Raw genomic sequence first — 22,532 nt, forward strand, 5'->3', positions numbered from 1 at the left:
CTGCCAATTACGTCACACCGCTTGTACCCGCCCTGCTGTTCTTAGCACCAATCGGCAAGCAGCGCTATTCTTTTTTTACATTCCTGAATGCCCTCCATTGATTTTAACGAGAGCTCAGCTCAACGACAACAACAACAGCTCACCGCAGCCGACGAGTGATTACTAGCGCACCGCAGCATGACAACGAGGCATAATGATTTTACTGCAACAAATGTTATAATAAAAGCCTTTCCATACATCTGTCTGATTGAAAACTTTATTAACAGACCGCAGAATGGGCACGCACAACTCGGCACGGACTGAGATATGAACAGTAACGCTTGCTATCTATGTCGTCATCGGACGTTGCTATGTTTGGGTAAATACGCTGATGTGTAACTATATAACGTGTAACTATATAATGTTGATGCCACAAAACGAATGCCTTTGTTAATCATAAGTACTACCTTTGATGCAGTAGTGTGTGTGTGGGAGCGGCGTTGTTCAAAAGTTTGAACGGGGTGGACCAGATTGACGCGACACAATCCTCTTGGTCAAAACATCACGATATCCACGATACGTTAAAAAAGTGTATCGTTAATGAACTGTACCCGATATTTATATAATATCGTCATATCGCCCAGCCCTAGTCTAATTGATATCCATCCAGCTTATAATGCACCTTATTTTATTCCTTGTTGACTTTGTGCTCCAAATGTATCGTGATCAAAGCGGATGGCGGGTGTAAGTAGCATATATTAACCCTTTATCTGCCAGGGATTATTCTGATCATATACCCCTATCTGCCACTGTTGAAAGTCTATGGAGATGTTCCCCTTCTTTGCAGGGCTATAACCTTTTAAATTGTATTGCTAAATTGACATTACTATGGCCCATTTAACGTCAAGTATCTATCGTTTAGGATGTAGCAACGTTCTACTTTTTCATTCACATATTCATACTAAAATATGGTCTAAAGTATAAATATGTTATCGTTTTCTGCAGCATTCTGCAGAACACGATTTATAGCCCTAAATGCATTATATTGATGATCAAATACAGTTTGATAGCGATCGGCGCCAGATAAAACATTTCAAATGTACGTAGAAGTTACTACTCATCATCTGATGTTGACCGGATGGGGGGGGGGTCGTTTATAATTCCGTGGCCAACGTTAGATGATTCATGTAGTGTGGGTGATATGATCATCAGAGCAGTTTGTATCGAACACGGTAATAATAAACGCTGAAACTTACCCCAGTCTCCTCGGGCCGTTGGGCGATCAGCTTGGAGTAGACAGTTTTCTATTATGGGATGTTGATCTAGATGAACCATTTCCAGGTTGTATAATACTATATACGTCCAAATAACGTTGTTTATTGAGTTAGGGCGAGCGATTGATTATCCAGTGTGTCGAAATGGAGCCCCGGAAGCTATAGCGAGTGGCCGGACCGAATTTGGATGAGCACCAGTTTCCGTTTCCGGTTTGCTGTTTGGGCGATCCGCCGATCGGCCACCAGATAGCGCTCTTGAACCGTTGGAGAGTTGAGAGGAGATCAACAGGAGATCTCAAGTCTCCGCGGGTGAAATATGATTGCCATCACAGATTTTTGAAATATTGATCTCAATGACGTGTTACGGCGTCATTGGCAGATTACGCATGGCGGAGAATGACGTGTTAACTCGTCCTTGGCGATTAAAGGGTTAACGCTTTCAATGCCCACCACGTGATAACACGTGTTATCAGCCCAATGCCTGAATGCCCACCACGACAATTAGCGTGTTATTTTTTTATTAGCGATCTGAATTCATATTTCATCAACCGAGTGTCCCGTTGGTAAACCAGCCCCATCAGGAGCTCAGATGTGAAAAAAACGCCCCCTATCGTCTCCCAGATGGTAATGCACCCTTTTGGAATGGACTCAATGAAAATGGATGAGAAAAGAAAAATCCGGAATCCACATTTTACTTCTCAGGCATGTAACCTGAGCCGATCGGATTCATTGTGGACTCTCAGAACAGCGTGGAATACATATGTACAGTATGTAGCGTTGGATCAATAAAAGCGATCGATTTTTGGAATGGCGATCAGGAATTGGAATGATCTTTTTGGAGAACATCGATTTTTGGAATGGCGATCAGGAACTGGAATGATCTTTTTGGAGAACATCTGATCTGAGGTAAGGAATCCATTTTACAAGTCTTGGGATAATCAGAGTTGTATTCGCTGAGATCTCAGCGTTCGCCCTATGTGTGATGGGTCTGTATGTGCACAATCGTTTTGAGGAAATCAGAGAATCGATTTTTCAGATCGCCTATATAGCGTGCATACGTACACATATACTATCGATAATCTAGCGTTTATTTGAAAACGATTCATAAATAGGGCAAAAAATTTCAACGTTTTTGTGTATTCTAGAATATTCCAGTACAGGGCGTTTATCATGGAATCTTTTTATTTTCCTTGAAAACAAGGGCTTTTCAAAATGCTATAAAACAAAAATGAACCGATAAAAAAACAATCCGCTTTGACAATGTTGACTGGAAAACAAGTCATTGATAAGTGACGGGCAGATTAGACACATAGCCATAATTTAAAACATAGATTAGGAGTTATTAACGCTAACATTGAAGTACTAAATCGTGCGCCCCCTGCTGGCACTGAAAGTGTTAAAGGTCATGTGTCTTATAAATGGCCTTTTCCAGTGTTTAGCATTGTTTTATAGCAATGGGGGTTAGTATCAACGGGTCTGTGTGTCTAATTACCATTTTGGCGGATTGCTCTAATTCAGTTGAGACAATCTCCCCCAGTGAATTAGGTCATTCTGATTTGACTCGCAATGCGACGTAGCAAGGAGCTGATTGTGATCTGATTGGCTCTGTGGTTGGAGCCAATGCCGGCTCTGTGGTTGTAGTCACCACCCACAATCAACAATTCGCTCAACAACAGAGCGAGTGGAATTACTTCCTCAAACAGAGGGTGCCGACAGACAGCAGAGAACGAGCGAGAGAGAGGGAGAGAGAGAGATAGATAGAGAGGGAGAGAGAGAGAGAGAGAGGGACCGCACGCAGGAGTGTGTAAATGTGTGTGCATGCAGGGCTGGTGTGGGTCTTCTCCCTGGGAGCACTCGCATATCACTGTCAAAATATCTTTGCGCATGCTCCCACGCGCACGCCCATATTCCGATCCGTGCAATAATATTCACAGGGGTCCCGTGGGATTATGCCCCCCCCGCGGCGAAATTAATTAGTATCCCCCTCAATCTTTCTATCTCTCTCTGTCTGCCAGTCGCAGACTGTGGGTGACTGTCACTCAATGCGCTTATGGGCGGAGCCCAGCCCAAAAACTGCTTGAAATCTTGAAGTGGAAAAATGCTGCTTTAGAGTAATTGATTAGAAATAGACAACAATGAATTTCTTTGAAAAAAAACGTTACAGATGTGTTCAATAGACTCACAGGAATTGTGTAAAGTTGCCCAAATAGTGAAAGGAATAGCAATGTATGTCCCTTTTTAAAGCTACGCTGCAGAGCCTTTGTCTCCCCCTACTGGCAGTGAGAGTAAGTAGTTAGCCATGTTTGCTTGGACGCTTCTTAGGTTTTTCCACCATTTTCACTCCTTCACTACTGTTGTTGTTGTTTTTGTTGTTGTTGTTCTTCTCTTCAGCCCTGGGCTTCTGGCAAACGAACCAATCATTGCTGGTTGACATAAAACACATCACTACCGGTGCCTCTGCGTGTTTATGTTTACACAGAGTCTCCTGGTGGTGATAGATTGAACAAGATATCCTGAAAGATCATGGCATAATTGCTATAAAATATGCTGTGCACATTCATGACCCAAAGAGGAAGAAAGCTATTGGTTTTGGTGACTATGACATTTCCTCTGAATGGTAAATGGACTACATTTATATAGCACTTTTTATCCAAAACCCATTCACTCACACATTCACACACCGACGGCGGAGGCGACCGTGCAAGGTGCCACCCTGCTCATCGGGAGCAGTTAGGGGTTAAGTGTCTTGCTTAAGAACACTTCAACATGCTGCAGAGCTGGAATTGAACCGGGAACCTCTGATTACCAGATGACCACTCTACCTCCTGGGCCACTGTCTCCATCGTTTGCTTAATCAGCTTTGTGTGAACTCCCTACGGCAAGGGACGGACATTACAGATGTTAATTTATATGTAAAAGTTCCACAATGCAGCTTTAAGTTCGGCTCGTGTGCAAATCAATTGATAAGACGGTATCATACATACTGCAGCCTTGATGATTCATTTTATTTAACCTTTATTTCGTTTCTCAGAGACCATTGAGGGTCAACCCTCATTTTCGATGATGCAGAAAGAAGATACAAAATTACAAGTCAACCAGTAGAACAGTTTAGAACATTGGAAGGAACATAGAACATTTTAACAATTACATTAAAAAACATTGATTTAAATGCATATTTTTTTTAAATGTTCCAAGGATACAAAGTGCAGACAAAGTCCGGAGCACAAAATCTAAAAGCAGTCTTTCCGAGTTTGGACCCGAGGAACATGTAGTGTAATCCAGTCCTGAGAGCGGGTTTGATAAGATCCTACATTTAGGAACATGTAGTGTAATCCAGTCCAGAGAGCAGGTTTGATAAGATCCTACATTGAGGAACATGTAGTGTAATCCAGTCCTGAGAGCAGGTTTGATAAGATCCTACATTGAGGAACATGTAGTGTAATCCAGTCCTGAGAGCAGGTTTGATAAAATCCTACATTGAGGAACATGTAGTGTAATCCAGTCCTGAGTAAACATTTCCAAACCTTTTCATAAAGAGTACAATGATGGGTACTGTAGGTATCACCAGTTGTGTAACATTTCATCTGTTCTCTAGTCTTCAGTCTCGGCTTCACGTGCAGTTAAATCCTCTCTAAAAGTGAAACTGAAACGTAACAAGTTTGTCTAAGTTGTTATGGGGGTAGTAGGCAATTAATTTACTCAGTGGATGCCTGAACACAGAATGACACCAGTATCACTGACTACCACGGCAAGCCTAGAGACAATTATTCTATTTAATAATAATAATAATAATAATTATAAATATATAAGAATAATTATTTAAAAAAATGTCCTGTTGTACCGAACTCGTACCGAATTGTGACCCCAATACCGAGGTACGTACCGAACCGTGGCTTCTGTGTACCGTTACACCCCTACCACTAATAGAGAATAGAGTGATATATACTGTAGGTATCACCAGTAATACATCTAAGAGAGTGATATATACTGTAGGTATCACCAGTAATACATCTAAGAGCAGAGTGATATATACTGTAGGTATCACCAGTAATACAGCAGCATGTCTATATATTACATCATAATCCAAGACAGTTTCATCCAAGTAAAACAGTTTCAACAATTATTTTTCTACTAAAGCAGGTTCTATTTCTATAACGAACACCACGTTTTGTCTGCAGCTTTTTAACCAGATTATCAACATGAACTTCAAAAGTGAATTCATCATCAATGCACATGCCTAAATAATGTATAATGTGGAACTTTTTCAATAGCTGTACCAAATAAAGTGTTAATCTTACATTTTCTATAATGGATTTTCTCAGCTCTTATGAATAGCATACATTTAGTTTTATTACCATTTAACACGAGACAAAGGTCTTCAGCGATGGATGATACCGTGCCCCCGCAGCAGCCTGGGCAAACTCACTGCCGTTCCAAATGCCAAAGCATTGTTTTTAACCTCCCAATTAGATTTTCTCAAATTACCGAATCCTTTTGACATTAGAAATGTATTTAGCCGGACCGCAGTGGCAGGACGTATCGACTGGGGTCGTCTCTCCTCGTCTTTACAGGCAATTCAGTTAAAGGCCCTTGATGCTCGCAAACTGCTTACAGAGGCTGTAAATACATCTCTCCAGACACCAAATCGATCGGCTAATCTAATTGACGAGCAGAGGTTGTGAAGACGTTACCGGGGAAACATGGAATGGTCAGAGACGATCGCTTTTACACCGTGTCATTTCTTTTGAGTATGATAATGCCCCCGACCGGATGATTGAAATATATGGTTGATTTAGTATTTCTTTGACATGAAATTGGACTATAATTATTTTCTGTGCCACAAATTGCACATTTTGCAGGTGACATGGTAAGAGAGCATGATGGCAACAAATAATGAGCACAAATAGGTCTATAGTGTTCTGGTTTAGGCATTGGTTGTGAAAGCCCATAACGGTGTATTATTTGACATCTGGCAGGGCCGTTCCCCATGGAGTGCTCTCTTGCTACTACGGTCTAGAGGCAGCAGTAGCAGTGGCAGGCAAAGACACAGTAGATCAACAGGAAACAGTAGGGTGGCAATGGGTCTCGAGGCGTTGTGTGATCAGACCTGACAGATGGTTTGAGATACTTAGCTCCCCAGTATGGAGCTAAGAGCAGCCGGCAGGAGGAACCCTTGTTACCAGGTCAGAACCTCTGCTCTGTCTCGTCTGTCAGGACGGGCTGCGCAGTCCTACCTGTACACCCTGGCTCTGCTTCTGTACATACTGTAGGCCTAGCGTTCTCAAAGGTTTCTCATGTCGAGACCCAGATAGCATAGAAATACTTTTATTATCCCGTGGGAAATTTGACACTGCAATTGATACGTGATGAGCCATGGATCCCTGTTTCATCCGATTTGGTCCCAGGGACCCGCATCTAAGAAAGATATCTGTTGCGTATGATTTAGTCCAGAATCCCATAACTATACTGTAAGTAGGTAGATAACAGAGGAGAGTGACACCTATGATCAGAGTAGAAACCTGTATTATAAGTTGATACAATACCGCGACAGTGGCTCAGGCGGTAGAGCACTCGTCTGGTAATTCGGAGGTTCCCAGTTCGATTCCCGCTCCTCCTGGGCAGTGTGTCGAAGTGTCCTTGAGCAAGACACTTACACCCATAATTGCGCCTGATGAGCAGGTTGGCACCTTGCATGGTTGCCTCTGCCGTCGGTGTGTGAACTTTGGATAAAAATGCAGCCATTTACCATTTGAGCAAGACACTTAAAAATAAAAAGAACTAACCTTCGTAACATATTTTACTAGTATGCACTCTGCTACTAAGGGATCTACCTTGCCTATATTACTACCTACTATGCTAATATGTCTATACTACTACGGTATGCACTCAAGACTGTAGCACTCAAGTTCAACACTGTTTGTTGTCCAATGTTATTACCCTTAGCTGCCAGAGTCGCTTTGGATAAAAGCGTCAGCTAAATGTAAATGCATGGGAACACCACACTCTGCTCCACAAGGAGGATTCCCATCACTGAGGGGGTCAGGCGTTGCACAATCACTCTGCTCCACAAGGAGGATTCCCATCACTGAGGGGGTCAGGCGTTGCACAATCACTCTGCTCCACAAGGAGGATTCCCATCACTGAGGGGGTCAGGCGTTGCACAATCACTTTGCTCCACAAGGAGGATTCCCATCACTGAGGGGGTCAGGCGTTGCACAATCACTTTGCTCCACAAGGAGGATTCCCATCACTGAGGGGGTCAGGCGTTGCACAATCACTCGGCTCAGCGGAAACCTACAAGATTGTGCTTGTTTATTGTTTGAATTAGATATGTAGTTAGCTCAATGGTTGGCTCAGGTGGATATGTGTACAGGTGAATGTGCTTCCATTGAGAGGCTGCGGCGTCTTGGCTCAGACGTGCCTTCTCTTTCTCTCTCTTTCTCTCTCTCTTTCTCTCTCTTTCTCTCTTTCCCTCTCCCTCTCTCTCGTAGTACTTCCCATGTTTTGCACGCTAAGAAAATGAGCCACATAATGAAAAAAATAAAAACATTTCCCATGAAAAGGAGGGAACACGCGGTAATCCGGCCCGGGATTAAGACGTTGAATGTTTCAAAAGTACGACGATTGTTTTCTGTGAAAGTCATTTGCATAAATGCTTCTCTTTATTTGCAGTTTTTTTTTTTTTACGCGTTCTCAGCGAGCCGTGTCCTGAGTTTTCTGTGCGCGGCGCACATCAAATTGTTTTTGGCGTGTAAGCCCTTCTTTCAGTTTGGCCTTTCTCGCGCGCTGAAAGAGATGGGCCATTGAAGAGACACTCGCCTGAACTACAGACAGGGCAGACATTCCTACACAGTCCCACTCGCTGCAGCCCCGCGCTTTTGTAGGTTTTGCTTATGAACACAATACTTGTCTTGTCAAGGGGAGCTTGGAAAAATGAACATCTTCTGTTTGCCTTGAGTTCTCTCCCCCCAGAGGAAAATCGCAATCATTTTTGGGGAATTTGCCGCGATCACACTTCCCGTCACCGTGTGGGTTCACTGCAATGAACTGTTGGGACTGTCTGACGTGAGATTCTCCTAAAGCATACAGTAGTTAGATTAGATTAGATTAGATTGGATTCAAATCTATTGTCATTATACATAACAGTACCACAAGAGGTTTGGCATCCAACCAGAGTGCAAATGTAACAGTAATATACAATGTACAGGTGATTAAACTGGGTATAAAATATATAAATTAGTACTACTGAGTAATAGTGCTAATCAGATGTATGTACAGATAGTATTCATATGATGATGATGATGAAGACTTTATTCCAGACTCGAAGTCCATATTACACATACAAAACAACAAAAATACAATAAAAAAAGAAACAAGGCCAACAACATAGATTCAAGTAAAAATACATAAAGGCATCGATTCCAATGTTTCCACAAACCAGAGGAGTACCTTGTATCACTTTGTTTGACATCAGTAATGTCATTTTTTTTATTCTAATAGTCGACACAAAGTTTTTGTGTATGCTAGAATATTCCAGTAAATGCCTTTTATCACGGAATCTATATATTTTCCTGAAAAACGAGGGCTTTTTCAAAATGCTATAAAACGAAAATGAAGCGATTTAAAAAAAAAAAAAAAAAAAAAAAAAAAAAATCCGTTTCGACAATGTTGACTGCAAACAAGTCATTGATAAACGACAGACAGATTAGACACATAATTTAAGACAGATTATGCGTTCTCAACGCTATCATTGAAGTGGGTCCTGGCATTTAACCATGTTTCCCATGTTAATGGCTGGCAATCAAACTGTTAAGGATGTGTACAGTGATACAGGTATAAAGACACTATGGTAGTAAGTCATACTGGCCAGCAGTGTAACTACAGTATATATGTGGTGTACAGCATTATTGTACATGCTATCATACAGAGTTATATGCAGGTGTATAAGTAGGTATATGGGTAGACTATAGTATGAGGTAAGTAGTTATGATTATTATGATTACTAGTGATAGGAAGGGGAGGGGAAAGTAATTCTGATTATTGTGAAATGTCATCTCTTATTTCTCGATGCATCACACATCTCCAAGCGTCACACGTGCATTAGTTTGTACTTCTTTGGTGATGGTAAAGACGTGTTGCTTGAGCCATGCCTTTTGAAATGCTTCGAAATACATGATTGACTGATGGATATCTTTCTCCCCCTTTCGCAGGCATCACCAGGTTCGATCTCCTGGGAGACTTCGGGAGATTCAACTGGCTGGGAAACTTCTACATAGTGCTGTCCTACAACCTGCTGTTTGCGGTGGTGACCACACTATGCCTGGTCAGGAAGTTCACTTCTGCTATACGAGGGGAGCTCCTCAAGGCACTAGGTAAACATTATCACCACATTTGATCATATAAAAAAATATTTAATAAATTAAATATACAAAAACATTAAAAAATATATAATAAATTAAATATCTTATAAAATGTTATATATTTCTTTTTACAAGATATAATATTTTATTTATTATATTTTTGATATGCTAATTTATGTATGTACACTCGACGTGACCGTAAATGAGGGGAACCTTAGTTGCCTTTCGAGTTTAAATAAAGGTTTGAAATTCAATTAAACTGAAAAGAATATACATAGAAATAAAAAAATATATATGTAATTGCTTCATTTAGACGATCTGATATAGATTATTAAAATCCTGAGATGGATCTTTTAATCTGCCTTTTTTCAGTGGATGTGTGGAGACCTTCGCTAAACGTTATTTATACAGTAGCACACCTCCAGTCCTGCAAATGTTTCTAGTTCGCCTTGCGCCCGAGTTTTTGCTGAACTACTACGTAAACTCAGTTGACCAAATCCTCAACTTCAAAATGTTCAATTTCAATCTTTCAACAACAACGGTAGCCCCCTGAACCCAGCACCATCAAGCCTAATTGAATCTATATCAAATCAATATCAAATCAAATTGGGATTTGGGATCAATGGAATTGGGTTACGATACCCAATCCTAGTGTCCACTGGGTACACGTCTTCTCACAAGGTATCTGCGGGGTATTAAAAAGTATTAAATTCATCATTTTCAATTTAAGATAAGATATTCCTTTATTGATCCCCTTGGGGAAATTCGGGCATCATAGGGGGGGGGGGGGTACAGGTATGGGCAGGGTAATGGTAGAAAGACATAAATATAGGCAATACAATTATAGGCCTTAAAAGTAATTAAAATAATTAAAGCCTTAAAACGTATTAAGTCTTGAATTTCATTTGCACAGGTATTACATTTTATGGGGGGGGGGCAGGCTGTCGGGAGATGAAATAATATTAAATATATGAAATGTATTTAGTTCAGTGTTGCTATGTGTTTTTTCTTTTCGTATGGTCGTGAAATTAAGTAAATTAAGTTTTGCTCTAAGGTCTTAAATTTAGCTTGTTGGAACCTGCAGACACTCTGTCTCCATTCTTCCCTCTTCTCCTCCATTTCAATGGATAACCTCACTGTCACACGTCCCTGACAGCGAGGGGAGCTTAGCTCGGTCGCTTCGGCCGCTTTGAAAATGTTCAACTTTACACACAAAAAGGAACCTCTAATGTGTCTTCGATAGTCTCCTAACAGCATTGCCTGCTAAAGTACAGGTGCATGGTGGACACACAGCCCCATAGTCATCTTACCAGCAGTCCATATTTAGCAGGTGGTCAGTTCAACCACCTCAAAGAAAATCTGCAGAATGTATGTTTTACGCAGGCATTATAAATCAAAGCTCTATAATGTGATCCAACAGAAATCACTCTGTATTTAGTGCGGAAATGTATACCTGATAATAGAGGTGTAATAGAACCGGTTAACACTGCATTCAAGATATTGATTTCCACTGTTAAAAATAAATAAATAATAATAATAAAAAAGCCATCACATACTAAAAGCCCTATTACCCGACAGCAAAAGACCTTGACCGTCCAATTCCATCCTAGCCTTGTGTCCGACAAGAGGGGCTCAGGTCCGCTGGCAGCAATATCCTCCTCCCATGGCTTTGGAGGGAGATAAGTGTTTGTTTATTTCAGACACAGGGACCTCGAGTAACAAAACCAGGAGGAAATTGCGGCAAGATCCAATGTGCCGCCGGACGGACGTGTGACAGTGGGGGGGGTTGTTGTGACAGGTCCTGGACGTCTGACACAGAGGCAGGGGACGGAGCTGGAGAGAGTGTCAGACGGAGGCACCGAGGGGCGAGAGGACACATCAATACCTTCCTTAAGTGGGAGTCTGAGGCTCTTCTTTTCTTCTTCTTCTTCTTTTTTTAACGAGATTTCTCTGCCTTATCTCCCACTGTCCAGGTCTGGATAAATTGCAACTGTCAAACAGCCCCACAGACCCGGAGTCTGGGAAGCTCTCGGCCAACGGGCATCAGAAAACTCTCTGAAAGGGACGATAGCTCAGCCTCACACACACACACACACACACACACACACACACACACACACACACACACACACACACACACAGACACAGACACAGACACAGACACACACACACACACACACCCCTCTCAGCACCGCCAGTGGGGAGATTTGGACAGTCCCGCCTGACTGCTGAAAGGTGAAAAGGGATTGGAAGAGACTCGATAAAAAAAAGAAAATCCCTGACGGCATCTGATGGGAGACGCTGCAAAATAGAGGCCGAAAGCAATTTAGCTTCTTCGTTGACATTCCATCCTCTACCGTCTCAGGATGGAAGCGGGGGACAAGAGGGACGTGTGTGGGGGGGGGGGGGGGGGGGGGGGGGGGGACGGTGGCTGGCGAGTGTGTAAAAACAGACTGGCATCACTGCAGTGACCTTTCGATGATGTTGACCTTCAATCGCGACTGTGACTTTAAGCTTCACCCATCTCACGCTTCACCCCCCTCCTCCCCTCCTCCCCTCCCCCACACACCACTTACCTGGTATTCTAATACAATCTTCTCACCACTGCACTAAACTAGACTAATAGAGCTAGCCGGTACAGCGGGTGAAACTATGCACCTTCTGTGATGGCTTCCTCTTCTTCCTCTTTTCTCTCTCTTTCCTTTTAAGCTTATGTCCTGTTTTCAAGGTGGTTACTGTCCCTCCTCCACAAGTTGCCCCACGCCAATAGTCACTATATAGTCCTCTCGCCCCCTCCCCCACACACACACTGCAATCTATACAAGGAAAACTAAAGAAGTAGTCTTAATGTCAACGTTTCCATGTTCATCATTGTCAGTCGATTACACGGAGCATTCGCAGTTAACAATCTGAAATGTACGACTAGTTTTTCCGGTCATCGATCGCACTTCATTCTGGCTCTCTCGACTCGTTATTTAGTTTTTTAAATTTGTTTTAAGTTGAGAAAGAAAATGTGAAAACATAAAAGGCCATTCTCAGACGGAATGCTTCGCCCCGGCACGGACGGAACCATTTGACATTAGTTTGAGGTCAAATTCAATCGCGATTGTTTCTCCTCGCGGATAGGTCTGTTTTTTTTTGTTTTTTTTTTTTTTTTTTTTTTTTTTTACTGCTTGTCGTGCTCTACTGTGTTTTTATTTGTCTTCGCTGAAGTGCTTTGACTCTGTAGACTTTGTTTGTCAACTCTTAGGTGCTCTAGATTAGACTCTCACCCACTCCGCCGCTACAAAAGGGAAAAACCAGAGTGGATTTTTCTCCTACGGCCTGCATATCGGCTCCGGAGAGCTCTTGTCAGAGTTGATCCTGTGGTTTTATTTCCTGAAAACTTTATTTATGCACACGGTGAGAACACGTCAAATTATGATCTTCCCAAAAATGTTAGCGATTTATTTTTTTAATTCACAGGGGCACAAAAAAGCTTTGTCGAAACCTCTTTTTGTCATTTTTGTAAATGTTGTATTTACATGTACATAATGTATTACGTTTCATACCTCTTTTGCATTATTTGGATGTAAATAATTGGGCATTCCTTTTTGCCCATCGGGGGGGAGGGGCCTGACTCACTAAGCACTTTGCACCTGCTTCTTTTTTGTACATAAGCAGTAGGGTTTAAAATACAGAAAACGAATGCAAACATGGAAGTGTTTTCCATACAGTATAAAACATTTAAAAAAACATACGACTTTGCCGCCAATACGAAGACTTGGTGACTCGGGCCCTATCTGTTGTTGTGTCTCTGTGGAATCTAGCTGGACTGTCCTGCTGTTTGTCTCTGTAGAACCACCTTAAATGCCTTACAGGAAGAGCATCTCACAGGTTTAGGTAGTCTCTTGTTGTCCTGTGCCGTCTTTTGTGTCTTGTCTGTGTGTGTGTGTGTGTGTGTGTGTGTGTGTGTGTGTGTGTGTGTGTGTGTGCGCATGTGTGTGTGTGTGTGTGTATGCGTATTGTGTGTGTGTCTCTTGATAGAGAAAAAAAGATTTAAAAACTCCACTGTGAAAGCCCACCCTCCCATACATTTCAGAATTTGCAGTCAACAAATGGCCAGATAGCACTTAGACCTATTGCTCATAGAAGTGAATGTAGTGGATAAGCTGTTCCTCCTCCACAGCTGTTCCCGGCGAGGCTGTGGGGCTCCATTACCATCACACGCTTAGACCTGAGCACTCGGGGTAGGATAGAGTTGACGGCCATAATAATGTACAGTTTTATGGTGATATAAATGTGATGATTTCAATGTCATAATGTACGTGAATGTATTTTTTTACCATTCATTTCTGAGTCTGCTCTATAAGTATGTTTTGTTGTTCTTTTTGATGTTGGTTTGTTTGCAAATAAAAGATTTTGAGGAAAAAACATTGTATATTCTTTCTTTCATTTGCGGCAAAGTGGGAAACGCGACAGGGGCTGTTCTGTCCCCTCTGGCAAAACGCACACAGGACAGTAGCCGGTAGACTCGACGTCATATTATGAGGTTGGATGAAAATATCATAAGCCAGAAAACAAATGCTTGCCAATTTGGGCATGACGTTAATGTAAAGACGTGAAATTACATTTTGGCTTTGTTATTACACTACCTTGATCATGCCAATGGCATGAAGTTGCAATATTCAAATAATCGTTTGGAAAGTGCAATGTTTATAATCTTTTCCTCAAACTGAGCTACGCAATCTGACACGTGATTGCATTTTCATGGGTTTCCCTAATTGAAGTTACCTGCCAGGTCACTTAATTTTTCCATGGCAAGTCACCTGCAAATGCAATGACGTGACGGATTGCGTAGGACATGCAAACAGTGATGGGATTATAAACATTGCACTTTACAAACAATCAACTGAATATTCATCGGCTCAACCAAGTTAATAATACAACCAGGAACGTAATTTCACATGTTTACATTACGTCGTGCCCAATTGGCGAGCATTCATTTTCTGACCCTTGGTCTACCAGCTAGGTCTCATGCTAACCTAGTGTTAGCTTAGGCTATTTAATTTGTCATTGTTGGTACATATACTGAAATAGTCTACAAGATAACAAACGCATTTAAAAGTTTTTTTTATTTATTTTTTTATGTTTGCATTAGGAGATTGTCAGTATCTACTGTACCTCATGCCTTGTTTAGGATCTACTGCCAAATCAGAACTGGAAGAGTTCAAAACGCTTTATAGAGGGAGGCCCAGGTTGTACTAAGTGAGATGGAGTAGCTTTTTCAAGATAGGCTTCTAAAGTACCCATATTAATGTATTTAATGTATAATAACATAGATGGAATAATCTCTTGTTATCAATACTGTTATTTATTGGATCAAATAAATCAACAGTGTGTAAATAGATTTTCCACTCACATTGGTTTGTCTCCAGGAGGAGCCTCCAGTATTCAGGCTGGTATAGGAGGAGCCTCCAGTATTCAGGCTGGTATAGGAGGAGCCTCCAGTATTCAGGCTGGTGTAGGAGGAGCCTCCAGTATAAAGGCTGGTATAGGAGGAGCCTCCAGTATTCAGGCTGGTGTAGGAGGAGCCTCCAGTATAAAGGCTGGTGTAGGAGGAGCCTCCAGTATAAAGGCTGGTGTAGGAGGAGCCTCCAGTATAAAGGCTGGTGTAGGAAGAGCGTCCAGTATAAAGGCTGGTGTAGGAGGAGCCTCCAGTATAAAGACTGGTGTAGGAGGAGCCTCCAGTATAAAGGCTGGTGTAGGAGGAGCTTCCAGTATAAAGGCTTTGATTTTTTATTACTATTATGGTATTTTTTAAACCAATTTTTTCCATCGTTTAGGATCTGAATGACTCCACCTTCAAAGCCCTCCATAGCCTGCCCCCCCCCCCCCCCCCCCCCAAAAATGCGGAAGCATTCGTCACCGCACGCCACTACGGTAAAGCGCCTTTCTTTTCAGGCCCGCTTTGGGAGCTGTCGCGCGGAAATAGGCTGTCTATTGCCATTCTCTTTGACAAACTCTAACCTTAACCAGCTCCTTAACAGCGCCTAAACTTAACCGTTCTAACCTTAACCAACTCCGAAACAATGCCTAACCTTAACCTTAACCTTAACCATGCCTAACCTTAACCATAGAAAGAATATTGCCATTCTCTTTGACAAACTCTAACCTTAACCAGCTCCTTAACAGCGCCTAAACTTAACCGTTCTAACCTTAACCAACTCCGAAACAATGCCTAACCTTAACCTTAACCTTAACCATGCCTAACCTTAACCGGCGAAAGAATACACGTTAAAAAAAAATCACGTTAAAAAAAATATATTTGACGGGATTCGAACTCACCAGCAACTAGCTGTAGGATCCACAGCCATGGCGTCTTGCCAATTGAGCTATTTCTGGATACTGAATTTTGGGCGGTGACTTATATATATTGTTAAGGCGGGATCTCATGCGCATGCGCGAGCACCTCGCGAGCACGCCGGCGCACGCACGCACCTGAGCGAGCACGCCGCGCTGGGCGCTGCGTGAAGGAAAATGAAAGGCGCATTACCGCACGCCACTACGGTACCTCCGGTGACGAATGCGGAAGCATTTTTGCACAGTTGGATTTGGAAAAAGCAAAAGGCTTCCCGCCGGTCCTCCTCCACTGCTTCCCTCACTGTCCCGTCATCCAACCTCAAAAACGTTGGTGATCAGGCCTTCTCTCGCACTGCACCTTTACTCTGGAACTCCCTCCCTCAGACCATCAGAGACTCCCCCACACTCTCCACCTTCCAATCCCGCCTCAAAACCCACCTGTTCTCCCTAGCCTTCAACCTTCCCCAACCTTAACCCCCCCCCCCCTCCAACCTGTTTTGATCTTTGTTACTGTGGCTTTATGTTTTTGTGTATCCTGCTGTTTTCCCTGTTTCCCGTGGTCTTATGTTCCTTTTGTTTCTTAATTTTTCTCTGTTTCCCCGCCTAATGTCAGCGACTTCGGGTTCTTGAGAAGCGCTTTACAAATAAAATTATTATTATTATTATTATTATTATTATTATTAATGGGGACAATCTTTTTTGGAATTGGTCCAGTATTGAGGGAAATTGCTTCAGCCAGCAGCTGCAATGTAATCATTGGTTTACAAAGTACAGTATGTCCCCTAAAAGTGCTTGTTTTTTGCCACTGACAGGCTCAGATTGTAACAGAATTGTAAGTGCATGAAACCTTATGGAAAGGATCCCTACAGGGATGGACCTTTGTGTTCACGTTTCACTCAATAACTTTAGCTAATAACATTACCTCCGCTCTATCTGCTGCAGTCTTAGAACAGCATTTTTCTGGAGGAAAAAGTGCTTTGGTATAGGATTTCATCGCTTCTTTGGCTGGCGGTAGTCATCCCGGGTCAAAATGGTCACTGCAGACCGGATGGTAAGTGTTTTCATCCATTTGTAGCACAACTAGTCTACGAAAAATGTGTGTTGCGAGATCCTGTTGGCACAAATCGGAAATGCGCAAAAACACAAACCATATTTTAGATAATAACACTAAGCTATGCTTTCTGTACTCCAACAAAACAAACTTCCAGGTGTCGTTACCTCTCACTCATGAAACTGGACTTTGAAGAAGTCTTTATTTGTAGCACATTGCTACATCGTCATGCAGCGTCGTACACACATGCGAGATGGGCGACACAGGACACATTTTTTGGGTCGCCGTTGAAATGTCCTCTCTGCGCTTGACCCATCCCATCGTCCTTCCCCTCAAGGGCAGCCGGGAGCAGACATGGGTTGTGGCGTGGGGCTGTGCCCGATGTAATTTTCTACAGTATGACTTACTACTATAGGGTATTTATACCTGTATCACTGTAGCTAAGGGGCTACATGACCCTGACTGTATTTAAAGGATAGGGTCGACCACTACTAAATATTAATTAGCCAGACATTAAATGTACACAAAATGGCGGACACCCTACGAGGGGACAGTGATACCAAGTTCCAATAATCACTTTAATATTAAAGTCAAACATACATATTATACATCACAGATCTCCTGTTACTAATATAATGTCAATGCAACAATGTCCGAGGTAAGTATAGTTCCTAAACTACTGGTACCCGACCGTTGGAGCTCTGAATGGAGGGAGACAGAGTGAACAGCACGGGGGGAGCAAGATGGCGGATGGAGACGATATTCTCTGGAGTTCCTACTCCAGAGAGCTGCAGACCAACGTGGTATAATCCTGTCGTCGCTGGATAGGGGGTCTCGTACGGACCTGGTTCCTGTATTCCAAACGCCCGATGGCAGGTTTAATAGCTAATATTCCAAAAGCCCGATGGCATGGTCACTAGCTAGTTAGCCCTTTTATGCTAAGGCTAACCCGCATGTAGTCAGTAATAGTTAGTTGAATCCAGAACGCTGCTGGGTTCAGCCCAAAGTCTCTCAACGTTACTTTCTTATTTGCCCGTCTGCAAATCTATAGAGATTATTATTTACTTCACTTCGCTCAAACCAAGTCCCTCTGCTCTTCCAATGGTGGCTCGACAATATTGTTGTTGTATCTAACTAGCCGACCAGCTCTCTATCAAGATACGTTGTGGTCTGTTTACAACTGCGCCAAACATACGCTCCCACATACCATGCCCGGGCATGTCCTGAACCCGCGCATGCGCTCATGCTGTCTACAGGTGCATGCGCACGCGCCTACGGCGCGATGAATGGAACATATGCAAAGAGGCGAATGATAAAATACTGTTAGGTAAATAGACAACGTGAAATATATATCTTATATACATAAACAATATATAAGGTATACAAAATAATAAACGTGGACTTTATGTGTTATACTGGACCTTCAGAACAGCCGCCCCCTAATTAGTCGGAACCTAATTAGCAAATACATTTTGGGGCACAGATTAATATCAAAGGTCAAGTCAATTTCTCCATAAGGGACTATGGGGAGTTGGAAGTAACCTATAAAGTCGATGGGTTATCGTCATCGTCAGGAGAGTCAGGGAACGCAGGAAGCTCTATCAATTTAGCTACTGGTCTGGTATAGGTCCGCCCTTGGACGATGACCTCTGCAGCTCTGACCTTCCCATCCGAGCCCTTGATAACTCGGCTCACACGGCCGGCTGGCCACGTAGCTCGGGGTAGTGACTGGTCTATGATCATCACGACGGTCCCCACAGTCAGGTTGTCCCTGTCTTTCACCCATTTCTGGCGGGCTTGAAGGGAGGGTAAGTAGTGTAGGAGGAAGCGGGCCCAAAACTGGTCGGCCAGCACTTGGCTGTGTCTCCACATTCTCCTTCCGCTCATCTCGTCCTGTCTATACACAGTCTGAGGAAGTGCAGGGTCCAGCCGCCCCATCAAGAGGTAGTTTGGGGTGATGGGGTCGACGTCAGCTACATCGCTTGAAACGTAGCCGAGGGCTTGACTCAGCCCGCAGAACATGGACTTCTTTATTTCTGACTCGTCCTGGTTCGCATCCCGAGGTGTTGAGATAGGCCACTTCTCCTCCGGGAGTCTGAGGAACTCTGGGCCATCACTGTATGAGTTGGGATGGGTGAGGTCGGCTAGGGACATCCCCCGTGTGATGACATCCGCTGGGTTCTGCTTGGTGTCAACATATCTCCAACATTCCGCTCCTACCAGGTCTTGGATTTCCGATACTCGGACTCCTACGAACACTTTGTACCGGCAGGAGGCGGACTGGATCCAGGTGATCACGGTCATAGAGTCTGACCATAGGATGATCTCACGCACCGGTATGGTGAGTTCATTTTGCACCATTTTGGCAAGTTGTGCGCCTACCAGGGCTGCGCAGAGCTCCAGTCGCGGAATCGACTGCTGCTTGCGGGGAGCAATCCTCGAGCGGGCCAGGACAAAGGCTACGTGGACTTCTCCTCCCTCTTCTCGAGCCCTCAGGTAGGCCACTGATCCGTACGCCACTTCCGAGGCGTCGCTGAAGACGTGCAGGTCTATCTGACACGTCTCCAAGCGCACGGTAGGAGGGAAGTAGCTCCGCGGGATGGCAACCTCGCGGAGTAAGACAAGTTCATCCTCCCACTCTCTCCATGTGGTGGCTAGGTGCTCGGGTATGGGGTCATCCCAGCCCTGCTCCTTTGCCCATAGTTCTCTCACCAGCATCTTCGCCCAGGTGGTGTAGGGGAGAATGCACCCCATAGGGTCGTACTGGCTGGCGAGTGTTCGGTACACACTCCGCCGAGTGGTCAGTCTAGTCGTGGACGCCTCCTGGTCCGTCCTCAGAGGCGTGTGCCGGTTGTGAAGCGAGTCCGTTTTAAAGCGCCAGACGAGACCCAGAGTCATCTCTTGGGCTTCGCCTGGGGTGTGCGCCATCCAGGTCTCGCTGCTAGCGGCCTTCGTCTCTGGAGGGAGGTGCCGGAGGACTTGAGGGTCGCTACTGGCCCACTGTCGGAGGTCGAATCCACCTTTGGCTAGCGAAGCCCGTAGCTTCATCATAATGCTCTCTGCTTCTTCTGGCATGGATACGCTCTGTAGACAGTTGTCCACGTAGAAACATCGTTCAATGCTGTGTCGGACATCATCGTCAGCTCCGGGGTCTTCGGCCACGTGCTTCTGTAACGCGAACGTGGCGCAGCACGGGCTGCAGGTGGTGCCGAAGGGGAGTACCTCCCATTGGTATATCGAGGGTTGTTCGTCGTCGAGCCTCTCCCTCCACAGAAACCTCAGTAAAGGCTTGTCTTCCTCCATCAGCCGGACTTGTAAGAACATCCCCTTGATGTCGCCGCTGATGGCCACTTTGTCCTGACGAAAACGTATCAGGACGCCGAGGAGGGAGGGTCCAAGTGTGGGGCCGGGCAGGAGTAGGCTATTCAGATTCTGCTGTCCAATCTGATGACTGCAATTGAACACAATGTGGTTTTTTCCATTGTGTGTGACCTTGTGGTGGGGTACGTACCAGGACTCTGTCGTCCCTTCTGCCTCGCGGTCATCGATTTTCTTTATGTGTTTATGTTCTTTATATTTCGGCGCGATAGATCGCCGCTTGTTGGGGGTTCTTGGCGATGCGCCGCTCAGTGCTATGTGGGTAGTGGTGCGTCGCTCCCTTAGGCATGTGCAGAGTGGGCATCCCTTCCCGCCTCAAGAGTGGGGTCGCGTACCTTAGCACTCCGTTGACCTCGACCCTAGTAGTCTTCTGCTCTAGTAGAGCGATGGCAAACTTGTCCTCCTTGGACCGAACCATCTTCCGTTCGTTCTTGAATGGCAGCGCATCTAGCGTCCATAACCGCTCAACGTGCTGTAGGAGAGTGGGGTCTGTGTCGCTCGCCTTGGCGTAAAGGCAGCGGGTGGACGTTGGTCGGCTGGAAGGCCCGGAGAGGGGGCCCTGGAGCGTCCACCCCAGCCGGGTCTGAACCGCGGCTGGGCATCCTCTGGGTCCCATGTGGACCGCGTCAGTAGGAACAATGAGGTCCACGTGGTCGGACCCAATGAGTAGGGTCGGTGTGGCGCCGCTGATAGGCGGTATGGGCAGTTGGCGTAGGTGGTCGTACTTTTTCCTCAGCTGTGGGATGGGGTAATCGTAGCGTGACAAGCCAATGTCGTAGCTCGTGAACGCCTTGCCGATGGCGTACCGCTTCTCAGGCTGGTCGATCGCTGCAATGGTGAACGAGACGCTTTCACCTTTGATTGTCTTCAAGTCTCGACGAATGGTACGGAGAGTCATGGTCTCCTCGGGACCCCGCAGGTCCAACTGGGTCGCGGCGGAGGCGAGGTGGAGTGTCTTCTCCGACCCGTCGTCAAGGACGGCGTAGGTGTAGAGTACTTTGTCCCCGTGACTAAGGAGTACTCGGACCACCTTGAGGAGCACTCTGGAACTCCCACTCTTCGCGGGGTCGATGTAGAGTACGTCTGCTCCCGAGTTGATCGGTGGAGCTGGGTTCCACTTGTTGCTCTTGTGCAGTGCTTCGAGGTGAGCGCCGTCACACTTGCCACACTTCTTCTTAAGGCGACATTCTGCTGCCATGTGGCCGCGCACGCAGCGGCAGTTAGCCTTAATTCACTGACTTACTTCGGCGGTGGTCAGTTTCTTGAATGTGTTGCACTGTGACAGCCAGTGTTCGCTGTCGCAGTATTGACATGCGATCTTCCACTTCCCCTTGGAGGGGGGGCTGTGACTCTTGCCGTGACACCGACTCGGCCTGGTGCATCACTGTGATGGGCCTGCTTTGGTCTTTAGCCCTCCTCTGTCCCTCTTTAAGGTTCGAGCCACCCCATGCGAAGGTATCAATCCTTAGGCTGCTAACCTCTCTGGCGAGGAAGTCGGCAAGATCCAGCAGTGACTGCTCTGGGGCATTCAAGTCACGGTAGTTTCGTTGCCGCCGAAAACGTTCTTGGCGGAATGGGGGGAGCTTCTCTAATATGCGCTCCACGTTGGAGTTGGCGTACAGCTCATACATCCCCTTCTCCCGTTGGGACCCGAGCATCCCTACTAGGGACTGTACTTTGACTGATAGGTCATCCAGTGCTTGGTTGTCTTTAGCCGGGGGGAGGCGTTCGATCACACGTATCTCCTGAATGACATAATCCCACGTACGTCCGTAACGTCCGTCGAGGGCAGCCAGGGCGTCAGAGTAGGGAGTGTGTGAATTGGAGTATGCCAGCGCAATGTTGTGCGCTCTAGTTACCTTGAGATGTTTAAGAAGGATGGCGTACTTGTATCGCTCGTCCTGTACTCCTGACATGATTGTCTCTAGGCACATACTCAACTCGGTATACTGCGCTCGGTCTTCTCTTGTGAAGTCTGGGAATGTGGGTGTCCCAATGTAGGGTGCCATGGAGGGCTGTGACACTGACACACGTTGGGGGAGGGGCGTTCTCGGCGAGTCTCCCGGTCCGTTGGGGCGTTGGTTCGTGCTGGGCGGGAACCAGGGGCTGGGTTGCCAGGCGCTGGTCCTCAGTGCCGTCTGGTGCTCT

The 22,532-nt window shown here is 45.0% G+C and overlaps 1 protein-coding gene across 1 annotated transcript in view; it reads left to right on the top strand.

Moving 5' to 3' along the window:
• The window catches only part of lmbr1 (limb development membrane protein 1), a 132,447-nt gene extending 118,434 nt beyond the window's left edge, over positions 1-14,013 (top strand). The window contains exons 17-18 of the mRNA XM_084325819.1: positions 9,464-9,625; positions 11,587-14,013. Coding sequence (XP_084181945.1) covers positions 9,464-9,625; positions 11,587-11,672 — 248 coding nt within the window. The 3' untranslated portion in view covers positions 11,673-14,013. The remainder of the gene's footprint in view (positions 1-9,463; positions 9,626-11,586) is intronic.
• Positions 14,014-22,532: the final 8,519 nt, after the last annotated feature.

This window comes from Notolepis coatsorum (genome assembly GCF_963971535.1).
Source record: "Notolepis coatsorum genome assembly, chromosome: 12".
Lineage (NCBI taxonomy): Eukaryota > Metazoa > Chordata > Actinopteri > Aulopiformes > Paralepididae > Notolepis > Notolepis coatsorum.